General features: G+C 39.5%; 1 protein-coding gene across 10 annotated transcripts in view; it reads right to left on the reverse strand.

Moving 5' to 3' along the window:
- The window catches only part of ZMIZ1 (zinc finger MIZ-type containing 1), a 365884-nt gene that overhangs the window by 137112 nt on the left and 201383 nt on the right, over positions 1-27389 (reverse strand). For all 10 annotated transcript variants that reach the window (XM_072869884.1, XM_072869891.1, XM_072869885.1 and 7 more), the window contains 2 exons: positions 25845-25955; positions 8392-8505 (listed from right to left, as the gene is read on the reverse strand). In XM_072869884.1, the coding sequence (XP_072725985.1) occupies positions 8392-8505; positions 25845-25904 (174 nt within the window). In that variant the 5' untranslated portion in view covers positions 25905-25955. The remainder of the gene's footprint in view (positions 1-8391; positions 8506-25844; positions 25956-27389) is intronic.

Below are 27389 nucleotides of genomic sequence, written 5' to 3' on the forward strand. Positions count from 1 at the left end.
AGTCAACACAGTTTCAATTATCCATTCAATCTTACGGCTAAGTGATATGATACCACTTGCAAACATACTCAGGCTTTCTCTAACTTCTAATTCAAGTTGAGCACATGGGCAAAAATTCAGACAACACGGAGGCGGCACCATGTGTTCAACCATGACTTCATTCTGCAAAGCTGTAAGCATGTATCTTGGTTGACCTAAGCATACATGCCATAAAATTCAGTTGAAAAGTAGTGCATTAAAAAAAATAACAGACATAGTTGCCAGTGGTATCACAATCATAAATTGAGAAGATCATCCTTTATCACGGTTGAGGGAGGTGCTTGGCCAGCCCGAAGTTCAACACTTAATATTTCTCTATGTTGTTTTACAGTAACAGTTTAGACAGTTAGACCTTATAAAAGATAGCCTATTTCCTACATATGCTTGCAACACCTAGCTTTTATTTTAACTTAGATATGGTGTTGACAACTATTTCAAGCTATGTCTTTAAAGGAACATATACCTTATTTGCAAACAAACATTATTGTAACATTAACCACCAATAAGAAAATCTGATCACCCCAAACCTGTAATCTGAATAATATTGCATTTATAACTGAGACATTGTGTTCACTGCCTGTAACACAGCTTTGCAAAGTTCCAGATGCCTGAACTCTCAGAGTCATTGATAGTGAAGGGAAAATGAGGAGAGTTAGGTTTTAATAACATGAAAAGCAGAGAAATTAGGCTACCAATTTCTTTTCTCTTTGCTGAATTTAACTGCAATACTTTTCTTTCTTTCTTTCTTTCTCCTTTTGCAAGGCTAAGGAACTACACCATGGCAAGCTCCACTCCCTGCCCTTCTTGTCATCACACCACGAAGTACTGGAACAACGTACCTCTTAACCTAACAGGCCTGTTAATCAAGAGAGCTATATGACTGCTTATTACAAAACTCCCTTCCCATTATGTTGCACTTTCAATGAATCTCTTAACTAGCAGCAGTCAAGAGCACCCCCCCCTGCTGGCATCAGAATGAATTTTACCAATTCAATTTGCTGGCTGCTCAAAACTAAAAATGCCAGCTGATTGCTGGTTCAGACAGCTCTGTGTTCAGCCACTTGTGCATACTTGAAATTATCTGAATGCAGTTTGAAGACTACAGCAGAAATTTTGTAATTAGAATTCTGCAATGTAGATGGTAATTTTTCCCCCTCAGTAACACACAAAGATCAGATAAACAGGAAGCAAATTGAGGAATTTTGCAACATGAATAGTGATCTGCCTCAAACAGAAAAAAAAAAAAAAGGAGGAGGGGGGAGGGAGGAAGAAATCTTTGTGATCTGAAGTCCTGGTCTGATGAGACTCTTGCACTCTAGTTGCAGAAGGGCTGCCTCAACAATACAGACAATCAAAGGAGGTGAGTAAAGTTATATATCATTAACTAGTTTCTTGCCTTTGATGATTGAAAACAGACATTAAGTAGGTTCTGCAAATGTAAGAGCCTACAGAGCCCTTGTATTCAACCTAGGGTTTTCTTAGAATATATTTCCCACCCCATTAGGTGGATAAGGACCATATTTTCAAAATAAAATAAACCAGTATCCCTGCCATCTACTACTTTTCCTGACACTTCCTGCAACAACGAAGTAAACCATGCCGAATAAGGATATCTCCTCCTTTACATCCTCCTCTTCTCCTCTGCATGTCTCTAACAACCATAAACATAAAAGAGAAGGTCACTATACTTAACCTTCTCCATCTGAAATTTTCTCCCAGAGGGAAAGATGCAGGGATTTTGCTTTAATTAAGCCAGCTGATCACCAGGTCACTGCAATACTGTTGCCACCTGAGTCCTGGCAGACTTTGAACAATGATATGGATGAAACATAGAGCCATCATATGAAGCAAGTGATACAAGAATTCTAAAAGCGTTTTAATTTGGACAGCAACAGATCTCAAACAAATATGTTAAAGTTGTAAGATAACCCATGTCTTGACTAACGAAATTAAGTTAAAAAACGGGCTGTAGGACACCATGAGGGCATATGACACCCAATAATACAGAGCTATTTGGTAGCATTATGAGCTGCTCTGAAGCAGAGTGTTCTGTGCCTGCTGGCTGTACTCTGACGGTACAGCACGTACACAGCCGTGGAGTGCTGTGATGCACAGCAAACACATACAACTGTGTGCTTAACAAATGCAGGGAGAGGACAACGGAAGCAGAATTTCTTCCACATGAACTTTTTGCTCTGGAAGTATTGGATACAAAGACTAAATGCAACATTTCTAGGGCTCTAATGGGCAGCTGCATCCTGCCATTTTCTGGGTATAGATATGCTGAACCAACTCTTCCATCTGTAATTACTCACATTCAGATCCTAACCTGATTTGAAATCTGATTTTTGAATGTCACATGTTGATTTTGATTACATGCTTTTCTGCATTAAACAGAATGAACCCTGCCTGGCGTGAAGTCAATGTAGTAGCAGATACCTTGTGAACACATTAGCATTAGCTTGACTTTGTTGTTTTTGCTGTCTGCGGCATGTTGTGGAAACTTGATGTTATTCAAAGATACCGTTCACCATTCTTGTCTTTTTTTTTTAAAATCAATCATATTTTTCATTACATATAAGATCAGCTAAAATAGATTTCCGTATCATTAAACTGAGAGCAGCTATTTTTATTTTTCTTAAAATGACCTAAAAAATCTCAACAGTCTCAATTCCAGGATTTTCCAAAGAGAAATGCAGTTCAAAAGATTATTGTACCACGTATCAGCATCCGTAAAAAATGAACCTATAGCAGATACTTCCATCAGTTTAACACAGATTCTTGTTATTCCAGCAACTCTCTTCAGCAGTACAGAGATCTAGTAAGAGCTACAAGCAGCACAAAAGATTTAAGTGAAATCCATAATCTTCAGATGGAGTACAACTAGGACTACAGCTTTGGGTGTTGTTTTTCTTTAAAGAGAAACATTTCTTAAACAAACATGGGTGAGTTTCCCACACCTGATGACTGAGGTAGACTCAACATTTGGAGAGGAAATCTAGAATGTTAAAATGGGAGGGCGGGGAGGCATTTTTAATGACAATTTCAGCATAGCTTTTTGTGGACAAACTGAGGTAGGAAGTGCCATCTCTTGGATGGAAAGAGACCCTCAGGTCCTAACCACGGTGGTCAGAGACCCCCATTTTCACTAGAGAAGCTCTGTTACATTCAGTGCTTTGGCCAAGACCCAGCTGAGGTAAGCACACCCTGCTTACCTAAATTCCTCCTACTGTCCAAAACTGTTGTGGTGATGGATTTTAATTTCTTAGACTAAGCCTCTAGGTACAGTTACAGAGTAACTGCACACAGCTGTGCTTCTCTTGCCCTTTTATTTCCTTTTTAGGCACGCTGAAGAGCCCTGAAGAACTATGAACTCGGTGCCTTGTAACGCTGAAGCACAGTAAGAGAACGAAGCAGTGGCTTTATCGTCCTTCGCTGAAGACTAGTCTGTAAATCTGTCCATTTTGTTCTCAGCTGTCCCCTCGTTTCCATTTTTGCTGCAGCGCTGACACAGATAGCCAATGCCCTCAATAAGATCATTTACATGTTAAACTGCTTGGCAAGAGCAGACCTATGGGATGAGACTAGAGTGGATCCGAGAAACGGCAGAAGAGTGTGAGACAACCTTGTCCAACCAAACTAGGGTTAGTTTTTTTAACTGCTGTGTAGTAACTGAAGCTGTTTCTTTCAGAAGACAGTAAGGTAATGCCATATAAAGTTCATTTTTAGAGAGCTATATTCTTAAATTTATCAAGAATGTTAGCCTTACCATAATATAATCTCGTCCCAAAGTGCTTTCTAAACTATGAACACTAGAATCAGAAACTGTTTCAATCATAATAAAAACACAGCTATGTCTGGTTTGTGGAAAGTGGAGGTTATTTTAATCAGCTCCCCATAACACCATGCAAGAAGTAATGTTACATACCAAAGAACACCATATCTGTTGCAATTTCAATAATTTATAAAATCAATGATTTCAATTATAATTCAAATTTCTGGCCTATAGACAGTTCTATTTGATTTGAAAATAACTACTGTTGAAAAATAAGACCTAGCTTTCCTTGGCAAGTTAGAAGAGAGTTTATTGTTTCTAAGAAATATGATAATTTGTTTGCATGAGTTCCATCAAAGCTGTTTAAGGGAACCTTTCTGTAGCCTGTAGCTTGCAAGGAAGAAAACAGATTCAAAGCTTACCCCTCCCTCCTTGACTTTTTATTTATCTGTGGAAGTGTGTTTTCTTAAAAATCTGTATTACCCACTCACTTTGGTGATCTTCTACAATGGGTGAGCACAAAAAGGTAAGCTCTAGAATTAGTGTCTGCCAGAACTGTTTGAACATAATGGTGATGCAGGTGCAGTCACACACATTTTTGCCAGAAGGGGAACAGCTTTTGAGGCTTAATTAATGAAAAAAATAATTTATTTTTATAGCACAAGCCATAGGTTTACCTGTGTACCCTAAACTTTTTCTCTTTGACTGTTTGCACTGCACAGAATTATTCCAGTTTTATTCATAGGCTGATGCTGTCAAAGCCTAAGTTCTTTATCACAAGCAGAAGTTAGTTCACCTCTAAAAGTGCAATCATTTAAAGTATCCTATACAACAAACGCAAAGTATTTGACTAGCTAAACAAAGCCTGTTTACAGGCCTTATTAGACACCTCTCTGGTGAAATTTCAGCTGTTGTACCAAATCCCGACTTTGTCCTTGAGATAAGGAAACCATTCCTATTATCCTGCATACAAAGTCACTGGAGCCCATAGTAGCAAATTTAACTCCAGTAATATCAAGTACTGCTGATACGTAAAAATGATTATCTACTGCTAATAGCCAGTACGTATACTGTGCACATGTATTATTGTAAAAGAGAAAAAAATCACCAAGGAAAAATGAACACTAGAAAAATGTTGATGTTCAACATGCACTGTCTAGCTAACTCATTAAATTTTGAAGTCATCAAGATTTCCGTAAGTGCTGGCATTACAATTTAAGCACAGAAAACCTTCCATATCAGCCTATTCTATATATTATTATCAAAACCAGTGATTCCATAAGTGAAGCTGTAAGCTTTTCTGCTGATGCCCAAACAGAATATTTCTAAGACCATTCTTCTGCATCCATTCAGGGTCTGTTAGACTAGCAACAGGAATAAAAACATACTGGTGTTATAAAGTGAACCAGATATTACTGAGAGTGCAGATATGAAGATGGTGTGTAGGACAAAGAGAACTACTTTCTAAGAACCACTTCTTAAAATTAAAGCACAATTTCAAGATTTTGAGCATTTTTTTCCTTGTTATTAATAGCATTAAATTGAATTGGTTAATTTTTGCAAAAATATTACAGGTAAGACTTAAATGATGCGAAGAATCTGTTATACCAGAGGTACCATTAAATTTGCTATTATAATACAACAGATCTATTTTGATGCTCTGTGATTACATCTGATGCATTTAAACTTTGCAGCGTATGAATGGATGGTTTGTTCATTCCTGAGAGAGTATGCCCTTCTGCAGTCGTGACATATTAATATATTTCAATTTGGATTAGTATATACTGTGTTATCTGCTAGTAGGATATGATGATTTTATATCCCTTGACGGTTCCAAAACAGTTTAGTATACCACTTTTTCCCTGGTCAGAGAGCTAACAGAACAGAATATCATAAAAGAAAAAAAAAAATCCTTCTGTACACTACAGAGGAGGAGTTTTATAAGCAAGCAAGCACTTTTAGTATTTGTAGAATTTCTGGATTAAATGCAATTGCCTTTAGGAATCCACAAAGCTCAAATGTTGTAATGATGGTAGACACTACTTGCTTTAAAAAGCATATCCAAAAATAAGGAATTTTTAAGGGAATTTGTTTTTGAAGGTCTTTTTAGAGACTGGCAAAATAAAACAAGAATCCTGTTTTAGTGGTTGAACAGACTTTCTTACTGATTTGTCATTTTTCTTTTAGCATAATCCTCGCAAAGAAGAACATTGATAAACTTTGTCAGCATTAAGAAAAATTGGCTCCTGATAGTACAGGACATGCAGCTAAGCAAGGTAATGTTAAATTTACTCATGATATTCCAGTATTTCAGCTGCCTTTCACTTATTTGCAACTTTCTGAACAATTTCCCTGGAAACAGACTGAAGTTCTATCATGTTTGTTATATAAAGGTAGATAAACACATTTTCCTGTAAGAGGACAACAAGCCTCAACATTGACCTTTGCTAAATTGTGAAGAAGAAAATATTATTTAGAAAGAAGTTACATATGAGCAAGCTCAGATAGAATGAATTTTTAAAGAAAAAAAAAAGAGACCTCCCCCACTGTACTGCTACATATTAGGAAGAAACAGGACGTATACCTCTTGGGGTATAACCATGTAGTTAAGCCTGTTTAATGGGAAGCAGGAAGAGGGATGTACACAGTGAGAAATTAAAGAATACCTTTCCTTAGAGGGATTTTAAAATTAGGAACAAGAAACATATATTCATTGCAGTTTATATGCATTCTGCAAATCCTGTGTATTTATCTAACACAAAACAAGCCAACTGGTTAAGTTCCTGTGTTTTTTCCTTGTTAGGAATATAATGAGATCACAACGTGATAAAGATGCTGCTGTCAGTCAGTCCTACACTGCAGACAGTGCTTTCCCATAACAAGCTTGGGAAAGGGGGATTTCATGCCACCCAGTTCAGAATTCAGGGAGGAGTATGAAGCAAAGCAATACATGCTGTTCAAATCTTAACAGTACTTAGATAATAAGGATTTATTTTTTTTCTTTCTTGTCAGAAGAAAGATATTATTTTCATTTCAAGAAACTCTGATAACCAGGTATTGTGTGTTTTACCTCACTATTTTTCATGGAGCATTTCCTTCTCGCTTTCCCTATGCTCTATGAAGACAGTGAATCACTAGCAGTCAGACCTTATTTTGACCCTGCACTTGGGCAGGGCTGCAGGTCTGCTTAAGCAGAAAGAAAAGATTTAAACAGCAAGGAAGTTGCAGGTCAGATTTACCATGTTCTAGCAGAGGTCTGCAGAGAAATACTGTGCACAAGCTGCCTAAGTATACTTAAGCTGAATGCCTCCTTTCCCAAACACTAACCTGAAAATGCTAGCAAAGTTTTTAAAAAGTATAAATAAAATGTATTTATGGTCACATCAGATCCTACATACAGTTTTTCATGATTGAGGTTATATATTGAAGATAACTTTTACTTCAAACAGAATCACATTAAGTATCTTTCCTTTGGACTCTACTAACATTTCTAACTTTCTTTAATTTTTTTTCTGATTGGGAGAATGATATGCACCTCCTCAGATCACTGGATTTAATCTAACTTTTTGACATAGAAATCTGAGGGATGCTATACACTTGAGCACATTAAGATGGAGCCATTCCTTAACATTTGGATTTCTGGCAACTAAATCTCAGTCTTAAGTGTCTGTTTTATATACATCAGCTACATGGTGCATGAAAATAATCCATGCGCTTCTGCCCCCCCCCGCCCCCCCCAATACAATGATGGTCTCTTAATTAATAATTTTAAAATTTCTATCTCCTTTGTGACTATTTATTTATATCAACTTGTTCTGCAAATTGCAGTGAAGCTTTTGAACACTCCTACTCTGGTCAGAATTTAATTCCTCTAAAGTCTTGACTCCACATAACAATTTTGGACTGGATCCTGCTGCTGGGTGCATGGGAAATAAGACTTTCAAAACAAAAAATGCTCTTGTGTACACAATAAAATATATTTTCAATGCATTATAGTGAAGTTGCTTTAGGAACTGCAGTCGTCTTAATAAAGAGTGAATGGAAAGAAAAGCACTGAAGTCAATAAAACTGTTGGAATTAGTATGTCAGGATTAGACCTGCAGTCAATATATGTAACAAAGTAAGCTGAACAGGCATGTCAGAAACACTGTTTAGCTGAAAGTACAGCATACTTAGGACAGAAGACAAGTAGCCCTCCAATCCCACCAAAAATGAGCAAGGGAAATTAAATGCCTGAAAAATCCGTTAACTCCATAAGAACACAGCTCGCTTAGCAATTTCAAGCCATGAAAATAAATATTGTATGTGCATATCAAGTAACCTAGCCTGTGCACTTGCAAGTAATCTAACTATAAATGTTTTTCCCTTTTATGATTTAACTTCTTGTTACTGCATTTTGCTTCCTGTTAAGTAATGGAGTCATATAAACAGTTGTTAGGTTCTGGCTTCAGGTGTTTAAAATTACAAAAACCCCCACAAAATGCAGATTCTGAAAATCAAGTTCCCTTGGCCACGACAGACTGCATACGGTATAAAACAGAGGATAGGAACCACCACCACAGAGGGAGTGGACGTACCGTCAAACAACCCATCAGGCTCTGCTCAAATGGTCTCTGGAAGGCTCTGGGGTCTCCGCACCAGTCCAGGAGCTCTGTTGCTGCATTATGGAAGTTTGCAGGGTTCTGTAAGTGCTGGAAAGAGAAGACAAAGCAATACAGTAAATAAGAGATGCAAGGATGAATGTAGGCTTTTCTACATCACATTAACGCAAAGTTTGGAAACTAGGAACAGCATATAATTTGGAAGCAAGACCTTAAATTGTACAGTGAACACAGAAAATCCTACTTCTTTCTTATTAATACTTATGCAGATTTTCTAATTTTCTGATATAAACTCATTAGTGAGAGGTGAGCTGTAGCTGAAATACTAGAGCTCCCCTGAATTCCTTCCTGCATAACATCACCTCTCCCACCTGCAAACCATAACGGATTCTACTTGGAAACCAGAACTGTCTGAGCCCAAATTGAGGGAAATTTCAGTCTTACATTCAAAGTCTTTGCCTTGGGCTTATGCCCCATTGTCGGGACATGCCAGCACAGCTATGCCTTCCAACAATCAGGATTTTAATCTTTGGCTGCCAGCCAGGAGGCAAACACGACAGTCTCAGAAAATACCAGTGACAGAGCAAAGCACACTTAACTATACTGATCCTTTCTAGGAGTCTGGGTTTCTGTTCATCATGACGTGATGACATCTGTATCATCACGAGCAATTTGGGATGATGAAAAATGCAGGATTATTTCTTGACTGAAGCGTGGTGGGATACTGCCATGACCAGAAATGTTTTCACATGCACAGGAAATGGACAGAAATTTCAGAGTGGAATCCTACCTCTCCTGAAGAGGCTGGCACAATTTTGAGAGAAAAATCTGGTTTTGTTTTGAAATTTGCATGGGCAATGCAATTTTTTAACTGTTACATTCATCTCTGCCTTTGTACAGAACAACCTGTAGTCCTATTTGTAGAGGCATTTAGTAAACTTACCTGATACTATTGTTCACACTATCATCCCTCACTGTGCTACATTGCCAAAGCATTCCAACATTTTAGCAGGAGCACAGGGAGGGCACAGGAAAGAAGGAATACAATTTACATGAATAATATTGCTACTAAATTCTCCAGTTCTGGTGATGCTATATGTTTCAATGAAAACTCCAGAAACAAGAAGAAAACAGTGTATTTAGAAATTCTTGGTATCTTTTTAAATAGTAGTTTCATAATTCTTGGGATTGCTGAGGAAAACATGAAAATGAGCTGAGCGTTTTATCTGGAAGGCACAAACCCCAAAGGCATAATTTTTAAAATACATCATTATTTTTGAATCCGTTGCATAATTTGGGAAAACATGACTGCTCATTTCTAAGCATCTGGATTAATAATAATGTTCACAATCTATTCCCCCCCCCCCCCATCCCCTTGTGCCTGAGAAGCCGCATATATTAACTCTACAATAAATGAATGAAAAAAAATTCCTCCCATGCCAGGTTTTGAGGAGTTCCCAGTCTGTGAGCTTTTGGATCACATTACTGTAATTCTTATTCAATAAAGGCTCTTGGTCAGAGGCCTTGTTTTAACAAGGGATGACTGACATGTGGGGCACAGATTTTTAAAACAATACCAGAATTTGAAAAAGCAGACAGGCATTGTGCAATACGGTTTTCCTCCTCTGCTCTACAAACATGGACTATAGCTCACACTACCATCCAGTTTGATAGCTTTCCCTAGGTTGCATTTCAGAACAACACTTCCTTGCCAGCTGATCATCTAGTTGTTGGAGATGTCAAACTATTGCATATACAAATTAAAGAGAAGAGTCGAAGTAAATAAATGTAAGAAGCTATGTTTTAAAGCTTCTTGTAAAAATAGTCCCATCAACAGAGCCAGCAGTTTGGGTTATGAATCTTGTAAGTAAAAGGGAAAAGGATGCCTTTTGAAGGCTTCATTTAATCCCCTAGAGAAGTGATTGCCTGACACCAAATCTCTCAGCATATACTGCTCCTTCTGCATGCCACTTTCATCTGCAGGGGAAACAGAAGTTGGTTCAAACCCCTCTACAATAGAACACGTAAGCTCTGCTACTATCAAACATACGATTTCCAGAAGGCAGGAAAGGTGCGTAAGCTGGTGAACAAATCGCACAATACTGAACACACACTGCACTGGTAGGACACAGATCACAGATTTCTCAGTAGGGAGGGGAAAAAGAGAAAACCAAACCCACAAACAAACAAAAAAACCAAAAACCAAACCAAAACAAACCCCCCAAAAAAACCCCAAAACAGAAACAAAAAACCCAAACTAAACAACCAACCAAACCAAAATCCTCTTCCACACAGAAAGAACATAACGAAAAATTCACTGAAAGCTACTCAATTCTGTACTTGAAATAGTCTTTAATAATCCTTCCCTCCTTGGGAAATGAATTGAGATCTGCTGATGAAAAGCCCTAAATGAGAGCTAGATACTATTTATTTTCACCAGTGTTGCCATTTGCCAGCTACACACGACATCTTCCACTAACACTTACAATGAAATTTCCCCACTGAGAAACAGACATTATACTTGAATCGGAACAATTTTTATAGGTTTAGGCTAACAAATGAAAAGCAGAGTGGCACCTTAGCCATAGGCTTAATTTTCAGTTTAACACTACATAATGCCAATTTCTATTTACCATGACACCACTAAAAAGCAGTATCCCTTTCCTAGAGTAAAGGTCCAACATATATTAATTTTGCACTCACCTGTGGAAGAAAAGGCTCCTTCCACCTGCCTGTGTCAAAGCAAGGGTGACCTCAATGACTTGATTTGTTTGTTCTGTAACTCTCCATCAAGTTATTTCACTGCATCAGGACTGAGCACTGACGCACACTATCATCATCAACGTCTTAGATACAGAGGGGATGCTGAATTCCTGACTTCTTAAATGCAACTACACAACTGAAACTGGTTTAGAAACTCGTTGGGCAAGATAAGCAATTCTGTTAGTTCCATTATAGGCTAAAAAGCCCCAGACAAACCATAAGAAAAAGTTGTCAAAATACCAGTGGTTTCCATCTCTGTGGAGTGGATTTGAGTAGTTTCTGGGACAAGAGAAAAGCTGGTCCTGCAGGGACACTTCTAGCAATGTCACGCGTAGTTCTGTCTGGAACATATTTTTCACAACTTTCTGCCTTTTTAATATTTTTAAATTAAGGTTTTTCTCCGATCTTTCTTTTTCAGATTAGAGAGCAAGGTTACTTTTGTGGAAAACAAAGAGAAGATCCAGCATGAACCAAAGCATGAAGGCAGGTGCAATTCCTTCCCTGAGTTACGCAAGAAGATATTCCAAATGCCTACTCTGATTTTTTATTTATTGACAGCTTAAACACTGCGCCTGGGGCAAAAAGCTCTGTCATTCACATCCTCACAACAAAAAGCCTGCTTAAGAATATTACATCTACTATATTCATTGAACAAGAAATTAAAGACATTTTCTTAGCTCTCGATCCAAGAACAGAAGTACAAAACAAAGCTTATGCCAGATCCATCCATCAGCTTTGTTGTGAAGCATTTCCCATGCATGGCTCCATCCTCTTCAACTGAAATTATTGGCAGCATTTTGACAGAAGCAAGGCATGTGCCTGAAGAGTCTAGTCTGAAACTGTGCTTCATATAAACAAGGAAAAAAAAAAAAATCACCTAATTAGTAGATGGTTTACAAAAAAAGTGATGATGAACCACATCTTGCTATGACACACCTTGGTATATCTTAAAAGCTACTACTGAAGGGCCACCTAACACCACCATGCTTGCAAAGCAATAGTGTTTTCAACAAGTGGAGAGGACTTGTATGAATAAAATCTGGAGCAGAGATGAACAAAGCCAATGAACTGAATGAATCGGTTATTTACCAGATTGCTTTCAGTATCATCTGCTTTTTAGAAGGCTATTAGTGAAACGTGACAATTTCCATTATTTCAAAACCTAAGAAAATTTTCAGTGTAATAAATTATAACTCCAAAACCCTAATACTTTCTTAACCTGAATGGAACAGAAATCACAGAAATACTTGATGCATGTGACTGTATCATTATTGCAGGGATCACCAGGTGGTACTTTGAAGAGACAGTCTCTCAGAGTAATTTATTTTTGGTCTTGGAAGGAAACTTGTGTTCTTTGTAGCACTTCAATTAATGGTCTGCTGTAGGGGGATGGAGAAAACAGCAAAGGACTTTGCTCTCCACTTTACTATGTCCAACAAGAGTGAATTTTACCAGCAGAGCTCCTTTCTGAGGACTGGGCTGACATTTGGGCTGGATTCCAGGGAAGACAGGAACATCTTCCTGCTGCTCGTGACCACCTCTGGCTTAAACGTTTTATTTACATAAACAACAGACCATCATTGTAAATTAGAGTGGATATATGGGCAGAGGATGCAGGTACACACTAGGACACCCAAGTTCATTAGCTTTCACAGCAACTGTCTGTGTGCCTATTCCATGGTTTGCTGCTGTGTAGTCACTCGGGGAGGGAAAAAATAACATTCACATAGGGATTTATACGTAACAGCTAATATGTGGCAACTTTTGGTGCAAACATTGCAAAATACAGCCACTTCTTGAAATTGTTACTCCCTTCCAATTAGACAGTGATCAAAAAGTCTTCATATGCAATAAAACTCTGCAATGGGCCCAAAAGTATAAGCTTCATACCACATATGAATTCAGGCCCCTATGAGCAAAACAGGCATATGTAATAAAGATCTTGTTTTTTAGAAAGATACTAAAGCACAATTGAGTACTTCCAGTCTACACACCCACACCAAAGTGGGTGCAAACCACTTCCTGCAACCAAAGACTCAATATGATTTTAGAGACAGAAACCAATTATCCACATTGAAATATGGCAAGGACAACAGCCTTATCTCCTCTAAATATAGAAGACTGCAACCCAGATGTACACTCATGTATCTTAGACAGAACAGTCTAGTAAGTAATGGAAGAATAACAGTCAAAATTAAGAGCAATTACAGAGGGTTAAAGTTATCTCACGCACACATCAAGAAATGCTAACATGACAGCAATGGTATGGAAAGTGAACCATTTAAACATGGAATCCATATGTTCCAGTTTGTTGCTATAGAAAACAAATGTAGAATTTCAATTTACAAATGACACATCTCTGGCAGAGGATTTTTTCCTCTTTTCTGCAGAATACATCAGACTGAAGGCACAGACCTAATTTGCCACAACTTAACCTATTCGAAATGAGATGTCACGCAAATAAGTTTTTGAGCAGCAAACTGCTTAACTATGCTAAACAAGTTATTGCATTTATTTACGTGATGTCGCACCAAATTATGAAGGCTGACTCAAGTTGTCTGTTTATTTTGCCGAGTTCTGTCTGCTCTGTGTCTCACTCCTTGATTTAATTGAGCTGCTGAAGATAATATAACTTATCACACAGACACTATGCCATGTTGCTAGATTCTAGGTTAATTAACAGTAGCCTACAGTCACTGAATTTCTCACATGGTTAGCCACTTGGACCCTGTCTACTGTCTAGCTTCACTAATCAACGAGTCTGGGAATTTTACATTAGCGATAGAACACACTAGCAACATACGGAGCTTTTGACTGCACAGAAAAAGGAAACACAGCTAGATAGTAGGTAGCCTTTTCTTCACTCTGAAATTAACCCGTTCCTACACACCATGTGGCAAGGCTGCACGCTTGGCAAAACTCCTGGTACACCAATTGGGGAAATTAAATCCAGGAGGCAGCTGCTCTCCTGCAAGACAGAAAGCTATGGCTGCTGTTCCACAAGCACTGCCAGCTAACGCAAGCACCGGCAGCTGCCAGCCCTGAAAGGCTCCTGCCTCCCACAGCTCTGCCTTCTCCTGCCTGCTCTCCTGCACAGCACAAGAGGACACACGGCTGCATAGTGAACTAGCCTTATCCTACACTAATCATGTCAGCTGCATCGGCTCTCCACAATGGCATGCAGTGCAGTTCCTTGAACCTTAGCACCAGCAGGGGAGATAGCAGCAGTGTGTGTCACTCCAGTGGCAGGCCACTCAGGAGCTCATGGGAACGGTCACGGGTTACAGCACATCATCTTTTCATGCCAATACTAGACTGAAGGTGACCTAAAAGTAAGGATACATTTTCTTGATATGCTTAGTCTCATGGCAGGCTGCCCCTGAGAGCTTCTTCCCCAGACCACATACTTCTACCGCTTCCAGTGCATCAGACCACGCTTGCTGTTCTGATCGTGAACTAACCTCCCAAATACTGGTGTTCAGTCATCACTTACAGTGAGATTCCCTGTGTGACCACAGGATCATTAGACCTGACTCAAAGAAGGTGGCAGCAAACACAAGGTAGGGCTGGGAAGGTATCCCAGGACTCTGCCCTCAGCAGCCCACACTTTGGCTTAAACGCATCACGAAACTTCTCCCGAAGGTGGAGCTATACTATCAATGTAAGAGGAAGATAAAGTTAAGTTCACAGTATAAATACTCCTGCCTCACAACCCCCCCCCTTTTTAAAATAATGGTACTTTCGATTATGTCAACCTAAAGACATATTTTTTGTTATTCATATCCCTCATTATTCTCCATAAAACACAATGCATACAAAGAGAGGTGCCAAAAGCAAATAATGATTTTTTAGTGTTGTTATATTGTACGTATTTACTCTGGGGTTAATCCTCAGACTTCAGCCAAGTTATTCCTAGATTAGACAACAGGTTCATCTGCGAGTCCTGCAAAATCTTGCAACAGGTCCAGAATTTCAAGTGATATAGAAGCCAGTACCCAAACCCATCTTTTCCAAATGATGAGCCAGATACTCAGCATGCCATAAATTTTGTGTCGAGCTCGTGACATTTCAAATGCATGTATACAACTCTGAAGTTCACATGATCTGCTTGCTATTTTCAGCTGCTGGCATGCAGGTTTTCAAGCCTTTCTTCACAACAATGAAAGTTAAAATTCTCATATGGTTGCAAAATCTAGGAATTTAAAAGCAAAACAAAACATACTGCAGTTATCAAACTTTATATATAAAAATAAGGATGCTCAAAACTATTAATGCAGAAACCGTAGCTCCTTTGGAACTAAACTGATTGATACTGGTTGAGGAAGGAGCTGACCCACTCTCTTCTATGCCCACATGACTTTTCTAACTCTGGTGCATACCCGCTCTGACCCTTGAGACACAGGACTTGGCGTCCAGGCGCTTTGGTAGATTCTGCCAGGCAATTCAGACTTTTTTTTTTTTTTTTTGTCTACCTTAAAATCCATCCAGACATGCCTGCAATTAGATGTAATAAAAACTCACTGTTGTATTGAAGAGGGGCGAAGAGAGGAGTAGGAAAGAAAGAGACTGGGAAAGGGAAGGGACAGAGAGAACAGAAAGCGATTACGTGCCCTTCAACTGAAACAACCCAGAAGCAGAATTACCATGGTCCTGCGTGTTGGGCAAAGGCCGTTCAGCTCCCAAACGAAAACTAATCACCTGTCTAAAGAATGTAAACAGGATTCCTGGTCAGACACCCTTGACACAGCGTAACCAAAGGGAGACAAGCCTGGTCTCTATGTATTACTCAGCGCACAAGTATGTTCCCACTAGACCTAAATTTGATAGCTCACTCAGTACCATAGGCAAGCAGTAGAGGACCTGCAAATCAGCAAGGGTCATTTGCTGTAATACATTAATAGAGCCTTTATTACTTTAAAACCTGAACAGGCTCCATGAGTGAGCCCAACCACAAGCCCCTCTCCCCCTCCCACGTACAGGCCTCTATTTCAGATCCCCATCCACCAAGAATTCTCTCTCTCCCGAGCATGCCCCCCACTGTCTGCAACAGAGCTCAGGGGGTGTTACAGAAATACAGGACATTAACTGAGGATACGCTTTAAATGTAGAAAATGTTGTAACCTGAAATAGGTGGCTTCTCTATTACTATTTTTTTTACAGTCAAGTGTGATTATAGAAAGGCCTTATCCACAAGCAGCTATACTCAGTATATTAAAAACTCATCTGCAATGAAGATTCAAAATAAATGGTCTTTTTCTTTTTCAAGAGGATAGAGGGGAGTATTGAGCTATTTTCTGTCTTTTGGGAGAGTGATTTTTGTTTATCTGGATACGGTTATATATAGTTCAATTCTCTACAGTCCCCTTCAATATCAAAGATTGTTTTATTTATCAAAAAATTAAAAGGCTCAAGCTGTGCATTTTGTATTCAGATAATCCCTCCCTCCCAATTTAGTGGTTGTGAGATTGAGAGATCCCTAATTAATAGAATTATCTTGCACTTACATGGCTCATTCCATTGGCGGCTTTATAAATATTTTATTAAGCTCACATTTTGAGAAGCCCTAGATACACTGAGAGAGAGATTACAACCATGTTAGCCATGCCTACTTATAAAAAACAGAATGAAAGGGAGTCACCTTTGCCCCATTTGTCCACTGCAGCTTCTTTTTCAAAGGAAAACACTAAACAGTGAGCAAAGACCAGCACCTCTTTACTAGATATTTTAACTACATGAAAATACTGGGTAAGACATGGAGGGGAGTCAACACTAAAGACAGGAGACCACATGCCAAACAAATGAGAAAAAGAACAAATAAAAAACACGAGCACCCCTGACTGCAAAAAAGCAAGTTGTCCAGTTGTAAGCTGTAACAGAACAAAACCTGTACTAATGCAGATTTCCATAGATGCTTCTCTCATACACTTTTAGTATAAAGTGTGTGTATAAATTAGTATTGGTTTCAGAAAAGGTGAATGCCTGCTAATTGAATAGCCTTGTTCTGCTGCTTGGATCTCCTATACCATGAGATCTGTGAGGAAGATTGTGCATCTACATCCATGTGCTGAAGGAAAGGAAAGATTCTGCAACCTTGGCTTGTCCGTTAGTTTGGACAAAAGTGTTAGAGATGGATTCAACATCCTGATCCTCAAGGACTATACATAGAAGCTAGAAGAGCTAGAACAAGAATCACTGCCTAGCTCTGCTGATCAGAATTACATTGCTGTCTTCCTGCTCTGTACCTTTCATATCTACATATCTGCAGTATATTTATGATATACTTTGATACAACTTTGTGTTATATAAGGGAACATGCAACAAATTAAACTTCTTTTCTCATAAACCCATCTACTGCTGTTCCACCCCACTCTCCCCTGCCCAAGAGGAAACTGTGACTTAGGGGTCTAAAGGCTGTGATCCAGATCTGACTGAAGATGGAAATGGGGCACACTAGTGGCAATATGTCTTTTTGTTCATCTGTTGATAAGTGGAACAACAGCGCTCAGTCCAATCTTTGTACCCTTCTTACCACCAGTGCCTGGACTGCTATTATGCCAGCTGAGAGCACTGAAAACATTATGGTTTACAAAAGACTCAAAATAATCAGAGGACTCTGAATTATATCTCCTTAATCACTCACAAAAAGTGATTTTATGGGAAAAAAGTCAAGAAACAAAGGTACAACTGTTTGTTCTTTCTCTAAGGCCATGCTCAGTGATGCAAGGCTCCAATCTATTTTTAAATTTGCAATTACAGCTCAACTGAATTATGAAATCAGTTTGCCTAACCAGTTCACTCACTCTTCTTGGCAACAGAAACAAGCCATTTTCCATAAGTATCTCCCTGTCATAACATGCTAGCATAAGGTGTCTCCTCTATATGCGACTACAGCAACGATGCTGAGGCTTCTTTAGCTTTATCATTCCAATAGACAATGTAACGATACAGGAGCTTTCTCCTCTAATGCCCTTGTGATTTTCAGCAAGTAGTTTCAGTCCTAAATATCTCGACGTATCAACGAGTTAATTTTCTCAAAGCAGTGGCCATGGTCTTTCCCTTAGAATACTATTGCACTACTAGAATAACAATCTAAATACTTAAATTGTTAATGTTTTTTATTGATGCAAATAGGCTTATTTGTTCCAGACTTGTTTACCTGCCTTCTTTACCAAAATATCTAGCTTCACAATGTCTTTTAGTAGACGATTAAGTGAAGGATACAGGCAAAGTGGGGCGTCTACATAAATAATTCTGTGTTATGAACCATTTAATAATTTGAGGTGCTTATCACAGCATTTTGAAAATTTGGGGTTGGTGTTTTTTTTTCATGCAGTTCTTTCCATGTCAAGGTGCTTTAAAGGCATTAATAAAGTATTACAACATCCCTTGACTAGAAGATTATTGTCAATAGTGCATCCTTTAAAAGATTAACGCTACCCAAGAGTATAAGGTGAGTTGATGGCATGGGGGAAAAAAAGCACCAACTCAAATTTCCCTGACTTATGTACTGAATCAACTTTAAAACACGCATTTAAAATAAATACATTTATTCATTTTCTAAATTTCAGGAGAATAAATGCACTGATTTTGAAAAATAACCAATAGTCTTCAGTATACCCAGTCAAACAGAAGCACATTTGTTGGACTTTTTTTTTTCCATTTAATTGTTTTGACTAATTTGAGTAATTTACTTACTGATTATGCTTTTTATAGCACTTTTAATCAATTGACTTAATCTTTATTATTTTAATCTCTTAATCTATGCAGAGATAAAATCTCAAGGTGACTATTTAAAATGACCACTACATGAACTGATACCACCATGGAAGATGTAAAATTCACATGACCTATTCTCATATGTCCTACCAGCCAGCTAGACATTACTGAGATACTTCAAAAGGAAAAATGCTTCCCCATACATCTTTTTCATTTGCATGTGCTTACAAAGCTGCCTGCAGTATGCGCTTTGTGACCTGCCTATGTACAACGTTAACGGCTCTTCTTGCGTACTGCACAGAAGCAATAAGGAGCAAACACCACCAGTAAGCAGAATTTTCCTTCAGTAGATGATGGTAGAGGTCTGCACAGCTGAAGGCTCTTGGTATTAACAGTATAATCAGCACTTCAAACAGCTTTTCTAAAAACACCTTTTGCTTTTACAAACAGGTACAATGGTGCCTAAGTGCAAATGCTATATAAGTCATACCTGCTATGGATTTGCTGTTGCACTAATGCACACAATGGAAGGAACTCAAGTAGCAAGTGCATACGTATGAAGGAAGAGCCAGAAATGACATGACAGAAGCTAGGCACATGTTGCCAGCTACATCACATGTTCATTGCAGAGTTTAACCCAGCTGCTGATGAAAATAATTTCCTATTTTCATCTGACACCAGGGTGACACCATGGATCCAACTTACAGATTTCTAGAATTTTCAAATGTTCATCCTTATTTACCAATAGGCAATTTTAAGCATTAGGCCAGATTAGTTAGTTGCACAGAAAAGAATAAAATTATTCTAAATACTATGGGTACTAGAAGTTTTAAGTGTAAGTTTAAAATGCATATTTTCTTTTCAAAAACATTTAACAATACTAATGCCCCAGCACTCGAGGACAGCTGTTGCAGCAAAACAAGCAGCAGAATTGGGAAGGAGAGAACTGTACCCACACCAACTTTACCAGCCTGCCTCGAAAAATGATGGGTCATATTCCACCCACTGGAATCTTGTCAGATAAACAAACCAGCCAAATACTGCAAACATCAAGAAGGTGTTTTCTTCCCCCTCCCCTCCAGAAGTGCTTCTAGCACTTTGCCTCTTTGCTCTTTACCTTATGGCTTCACTGCCTGAACCAGAGCAGTCCCTACCAGTATGCAGGATCTAACAGGGCAGGAATGTTGATTGAGAAGTCTCTAAATGGACTAGAGGAGCCAGGAAAGCTGGTCTGCTGTCAGTTTTTCCTAAACATACTTCACTCTAGCAGAGGAATATTCCAACAGGCTGAGCACAGAAGCAGACATAGAATTTGCAGCTATGGGTCTCAGAAAAAAAGAAAAAAGAAAAAAAAAAGAAAAAATATAGCTACTAAGCATTGATGGACCATTCAACCAATAAGCTGTAACACTTGAGGCCCATCGAATGTCTTTGTATGGAAAAGAAAGGTCTTTTTCACTATTAGCTTTACTGCTGTATGTTAGTTCATATTTCACTGCTAAAACACCTGTAACACTTATACGGGCTACAACCAAAAAAATATGTATTCTAAATAAATGCGCCCTTCATAAGAATACTTCTAATTTTCAAAGTTCTTGAAGAACGTGAAGCTTTATTAAAACCTTTTCAGCTATAAATTCATACCAGTCCATATTAACCAGTCCAAAATATATTAAAAATTACATGTTTAGGACTGCTGAGCATTTACATGAGTCTGCAACAATAATACTGAAGAGCAGAAGAATTAGTTCAAACATTTCAGGGCTTAAATGCTAACCATTATGTAAATATACAGAGAATTCTGTTTTCCTCTGAATTGCAAGGGACCAAAAACCCAGTTACTGAATGATGAAAGAAATGGGCCTGTTTGTTTCCAATTTGAGCAAGATCAACACAAACACACAGCAATTACAACTTTTAGCATCTCTCTCTGAATGGCTGGGTAGGCATTATAAAGCATCGCAACTGCAGCAATTCAGCAAGCTTTCTTGAAGGGAAGAGAGGAGAAATGCTAATCTGTTTCTAGAAATCAGCTATGTGATGTGTGCCTCCAATTAAGTGGGGTTCCCCAAGTGATCCAGCATCATTTGATGATGTTGCTCCATGTGTCCTGATGTAAAGTGACACAAGCAGCAGAAACAACCTTCTCTGTTCCCAACACAACCAAATACTTTTGACACCAGAGAGCCTTTTCATACTTCCCTTTAACCTGTTACTAAAATTTCAGCACAGCTCTAATATGTACCCCGACAACCGTCCTCGGCACGGCAGGAAGATACCACGCACATATTCTGAAAGGCGTAGCCTCCTTGTAACTTAAATATAGAAAGATTTTCTCCATCTTCTTCTTTTCAAGAATTTCAGAAGAGATGTATAGAAACCTTACAAACTGACTGACAGCAAACAGAGGCAACAAAAGGTCGAAGTCCCTACACTTAAAATAGCTCTAAGTTTTGAAAGTGGACCCACCAGGGTGAGAGTAGAGAGGAGATGTCATGCAACCCACTGATTTCACCTGGTATTTGCTCATATCACATAAGGAAAATAATGTATAGTGCTTGATTAAAGCCATACCTCTAGTCTAGTATGAGGAACAGCTTAAGAAAACCAGTCAATTCTCTGTCGGGACTTCCTATGCAGTAGCAGCCAAGCTGGCTCCTTCAGAAGGCTGTTCCTGGGCCCCGGGCACCAGGGAGCCCTCAAATTCAGCTCTGTGCCCACCTGAGCCAGCTCCTGCTGCCCTGGAGTTCCATGGTGGATGGTGCATCAGAGCCACCCGAGCCATGAGTACTCGGCAGATAAACAGATTATTACTGCAGCCTCAAATAGGGCAGTTCTCAGGGGCTATCAGACATTTGCTGAGCACAAAATCATTTTGTGTTTTTGTTTGTATGGACAAAGAATTAAAGGAAAAAAGTCTGCACCCTGAAGATCCAGCCTCCTTCAACGTACCCTGAAAAGCCTCCAGTGTCATGACAAACTAATTGCATGTGTTAAGGGAAGTCTATTACTTTGGCTTTTTCCACTGTACATCAAAAAAACCTATGTTTGATTTTAAAGCACATACACTTACAAATACTGAGGAATCAGCTACAAAGAGACCACACAAGCTGTTCCAGCCTTCCACAGAAGTCTGGGGTTATTTTTTAAGCGTAAATACACAGCCACCTCTTCAGTTTGCCCTTTCATCTATTCTGAAACACTTCTTACACAGACACACACTTCATTTCCTAACTAGCTGATCATATACAAGTTTTGGGTTTGTAGCTTTAAAGCGCTAAAAAAGATGAAGGTAAAACACAACCTTGATCCTGGAACAGAAGTCAGCAAGGATATTGTGGGTGTCTCACAAGTCACAGAGCTGGGAAGAAAGAAGCCTGTCCTGATGCTGTGTTGAAACCTGATCTAGTTAAAGAGGCACATGGATTACCATTTATAGCATTTCTCAGGGGCTGGGGTGAGGGGCAAGGAGGGCGGCAGACAGCTCTTCATCTGGCTGCATGAACCACTAGCTGCCAGCAAGGTTATAAAACATGCAGATGCTGAGTGCCAAGGAAGGATGGTTTTCCTCCCCCTGTTGCAGTGCACCTTCCATGCCACTGCTGTGTTAACCACCCCAAAAGCACATGTCTCTTCAGAACAGCAGTACTGTTTGTTCACAGGCTGAAATGAAAGGATAAAACATTGGAGACCAGGGAAGAAAAGGCAGGGAAATTTTTGTCTGACCCTGCAGTTAATCCCCCAAAATCAGTGAAGATACATTGATATGGCCATGCAAGGTACTGCTTTGCTCCCAAAACCAACATGTACATAACAGTGTGCGGTCCAGTTCTCTATGGGTGAACAGGAAATAACTCTTTGTGGTACCACGTTAATTTTGCCAGCTAATGACATGTCTCAAAGAACAAGGTAAATGTCTCCAAGCTGGAAATTTATGACCCTGTGATAGTGAGGTGAGTCTCCTCCAAAAAGGTAGTCAGAGTCCGTTTCCGTCTCTTTCTCCACTATGGCAAAGGTAACAGCACAAGATTTTGGAACTATGAAAAAGCAAAAAGCAGTCTCTACGTTAAGTTCTTCAACATAACAACAACAAAATATCAGCCATTCCTCTCCAACAAAACTGCAAGTATTGCCACTTCCACAAAAAAGCTTTCCGCTATGTATTTTTGGTGTTCAGCCACTGTCTTGGTTAACTGCACTTTTTCACGAGTTGAAAACAAAAGCATCCCTATTCTCTTATTCGGGCCTGTAGAACTCAGGCACCATGAATTCACAAGCATGCCCAGGTAGGATACCTCCTTGTCAGACATCCTTTGCTGTCTGAAAGAACAGAGCAGCTATGCAAGCATGCCCCTGCCCACCAGAAAACCCTGAGCTTTCTTCCAGACGGAATCAAACAAAACCAAGAATGCTCCATGAATGCTGGGAAGTCTGACCTTCCTCCCATCCCCTCGGCCTTCATCGCTGAAGAAATATCCTAGCTGCCTATGTAAACCAGCACTATGTATAAATGAAGTTAGTGGTTTAACTGACAGAGTACCCATTATATAGCAAATATATCTCTTTAATACTGTAAGAAATGTAATTTGATATTCTTTTATCTAATTAAAATAATACAAATTCTCTATGCACAGAAACAGACAGCTCTAGAAAAAGGAACTGAGCAGCATCCTCCATTTGTCTCCACTTGATCTAAAGGCCTGTTCTTACAGCTGGAAGGTTAAATTGTTCTCCAAGTCACTTCATTCGTCATCCTATGGGCTAGGATGGCCAAAAAAGGACACCAATTTGTGCCAGCCAAGAGCATGTTTTTTCTGAACCAGACAGTTGTTCATAAGAACTGGGATGAAATCCCAAAATTCATATTTCCCTCAGGCCTCTAAAGGGCCATGAGATGCATTAACTTTCACCACAGAGTGATGAAAGAGAGCGCGCTACCACAGACCAAGGCTGGATTATGACCAGCAATTCTGCAGGGACGGATTCCTATTTCTACTCCTTGACCGATGAATTAGTTTTGTTTGATTTATTCTGAAATCCTCTCTTATAAAGGAAACATGGAGAGAAAAATCAGCTGGTTCAGGTATAAACTCTATTCTTTTTTTATATCCCCCAAAGCATCCACATGGCCAGACTTGCAAATAAACACACATTTTCTGTTCTTTGCATTACAACGCATTCTAGAAAATATAAACCTCTACTAATATCTAGGCAAACATGACAAAAAATAATTATGGAGACTGCTGAAACTAAGAGAATGGAAACAGATAATCATGGAATCATAGAATATGTCAAGTTGGAAGGGACCCATAAGGATCATCGGGTTCAAATCCCTGCTCCTCGCAGGACTACCTAAAACTAAACCATATGACTAAGAGCGTCGTCCAGTTGCTCCTTGAACTCTGACAGGCTTGGTGCCATGACCACTTCCCTGGGGAGCCTGTTCTAGTGACTGACCACCCTCTCAGTGAAGAACCTTTTACTAATGTCCAATCTGAACTTCCCTTGATACAGCTTCCTTCCATTTCCTTGTGTCCTACCGCTGGTGACCACAGAGAGGAGATCACCACCTTCCCCTCTGCTGCCCCTCTTGAGGAAGTTGTAGATAAAAGAAAATAAGTTTAAGAATCTAGACCAATCCAGTACCACCTCCATGCTTATTTTTTATCAATTCCTTTGATTTAGGGCGCTTGTATCTACAACACAAAGAAGTCTATGAACAGGGAAATGCTGTGCTCCCTCAAAAAGCAATATGCACATGTCCCACAGCAAAAGTAGGCAGGGAGTTTTTTTAACTTAGTTAATACAAATATAAAACAGAAACAGCAGGACTCTGACCTCTAAACATGCTGTGACCTAAACTGACAGAAAAAACTGCTCAGGCAACAGGGAAAAATGGTTTGGGAACATTATTTCACAGAATACATCTTCCTGTTTTTCCAATGTAACTCAGAAAATTTCAGCCAGTTCTGAAGAGATGAACTTTGGAGCTCGTCTCATGGATCCAGCTGGGATAACGCATCTTCAAAATACCTGTGTGCTGCTTGCATTTATTACCCGTTTGCTGCATGCATGCATGGGTTTAGAGATAAAAACAGGAAACATCAACATGAGAAGCCATTCTCTTGCTCACCTCCTCTACACAAAGGACCATTGCTATGAATTTACTGTAAGGAGAAGCTCCTTCTCCAATTGCATGTGGAGAAGAACGTATGTGAGGGGAGGATACATGCTGCCTGCAATGCCAGAGAGCAAAGCTCACTGAGAAGGGTAAAGCATGGAAAGATGGCATCTGCTCATTCCATCCTTGCCTTTGTAGTTTCACTTGGTTGTAAAAGCATTTGCAAGCACAGTTACAGTAGGGAAATCTGTAAATGAGACTTAGATCCCACTGCCTTTCAGTGAATTATAAGGGCCCTTCACCTGCACAGATACTTCCGAAAATTTTACCTTGCAAACAGAAGTTTTTACATCTGTGCACAAACTGATTAACCCAAGCACTTGGAGGCATGCCAACCACCCACATTTGAGTCTCCAGGTAGTGCAGGTCTCAGGTCAGATACTGGATTAGAATCAAAACTGGCCTGTTGAAATTTTGGATTACTGTGCTCAGAACACAAGTATGATGGCTGCCCGCTGTGACACCTTCAAGGCAGAGCTGGCAGGACTAGCACCGCTCTGCTTTCAGCCGAGACAGATTTGGTGAGTCTCCAGGCTGAAGATTTCTTAGAAAGGTGAAAGGGAAAGTTTGGCTTTTGACGTTTATACACCAGCTCTTGCAGCAGATATTCTTCTCTTCAATTAGATTACAATGTCTCATTCCTACCACTCTCCTCCCTTCTAAAAGGCAAGGATATTCATTAAGCAACAGGTGACCATAATGCACAACACACACTGCCACACAATACACCATGCTCGTCTAGCAGCAATGAGCTCCACCTTCAGCTTACCTGTTTTATGCACTGCAGCCGGTCATTGGTCTGCTGTATGTGCCTGTCCATAGAATTCATTTTGATTGTCTCCACTTGGCTTCTACCTGAAAGCCATTAAAATTTCTCGATCTGAAAGACAAAAACAACAGTAAAGATCACTGAGCACAGTCCATGCACTTCTACCACCTAAACAATCAAGCAGAGCTGCTTGCAAGAAAGCCCTGAGCACACTGTGAGATAAAATAATAATAATCCCAATAACAATGACAGTCTGGCTTTTGCAAGGACAAGGCCATGGGGATTCCTCCTAATCTTCCCTAAGAGAAAATACCTCCCATAAATATTAAATGAATCAGATATGGCAGAGTATTATATGGCCAAAAATAACACAAAATGTGTGTTATGAAGACTCCGGATTTCTGTATTGAAAATAAAAGCCATAGGTACTTTGGACTCTCCTCCAATCTTAAAAGTAGCAGACCTGTTTCATGAGCCCTTGAAATGGCAGAGATGACAGTGAGTGAAGGACTGGGATTCACAACTCAACCAAGACTTTCAGAATGACTAACGATTCCAGATGCACAACCCAGTGTATATGGAAGAGGCCTGATGTTCAGACCAACGGGCTGAGCAGTTGCTGCCTGCTGGAAAAATCGGGCTCTTTAAGGTATTCATAGCTGAACAAACTACTTGTTACTTCTGGAAAAACATGTCCTGCATTCTTTAGGCCCATCTCTAACAAACTGTATAACTTAAGGCAAATTAAAACTTCCCTGTGACTTTAAAAAAAAAAATCTAGAAAATGGACGTGAAGGCTCAGAGTGGTGTTAGGAGTTTTAATTCATGTTGCTACAGCTGTATAAAATCATCAAATGAAAACTGGCAACAAGTTACGATGATCTAGAGAGCAAACCCGCAGTCCCCTAAGCCCACCACTGATCCTCATCATGCCGAGTTATGTTTGTGGATACAGCTTGGTACACACTGCTGCCATCAAGATGGGCCTTGCTCCGTGTATTTGTTAACTCTTTTTCTGAGCCATGCTTTATATCATACTCCATGATCACACATAAGCGGCTCTTCATCAAGATAACAGTGTATGTCTGGAATCAAGAACAATGCCTGCAAGAGGGGGAAACGGTAGGGGCTAAATCAACACGCACATATCATGCTGAATTCACCGTTTACCTCTCCTTTATACCTGTGTTCAGACTGGAGGTAAGGGGTTAGCCATAGCACAAACAGCTCTACTGATCTGATAGGCAGGAATGGCCAAAATGCAACTCAAACTCGGACCAAGAGCAAGACACTAAAAGTACAAGTAAGCATAAGTAAGTCTCCTGGTGTGGGCATGGTTTGCATTTCACTAGGCCCCTTCCACCCATTCCCTCTCTCTGGCCTTGCCTTATAGTTTTCCTGTAGTGGCAGAACAGCAGATCATAAAGACAGAACCCAACAGGTAATCAACAGTTTCAGTCCATAATTCATATTACCAAATGGTTTGCATCTTGACTTCTACTTATTTATGTTTTAAGCAGACCTGCAGGAGACTCCAGCCCGTGC

This window comes from Ciconia boyciana, chromosome 8 (genome assembly GCF_034638445.1).
Source record: "Ciconia boyciana chromosome 8, ASM3463844v1, whole genome shotgun sequence".
NCBI classification, from domain to species: domain Eukaryota; kingdom Metazoa; phylum Chordata; class Aves; order Ciconiiformes; family Ciconiidae; genus Ciconia; species Ciconia boyciana.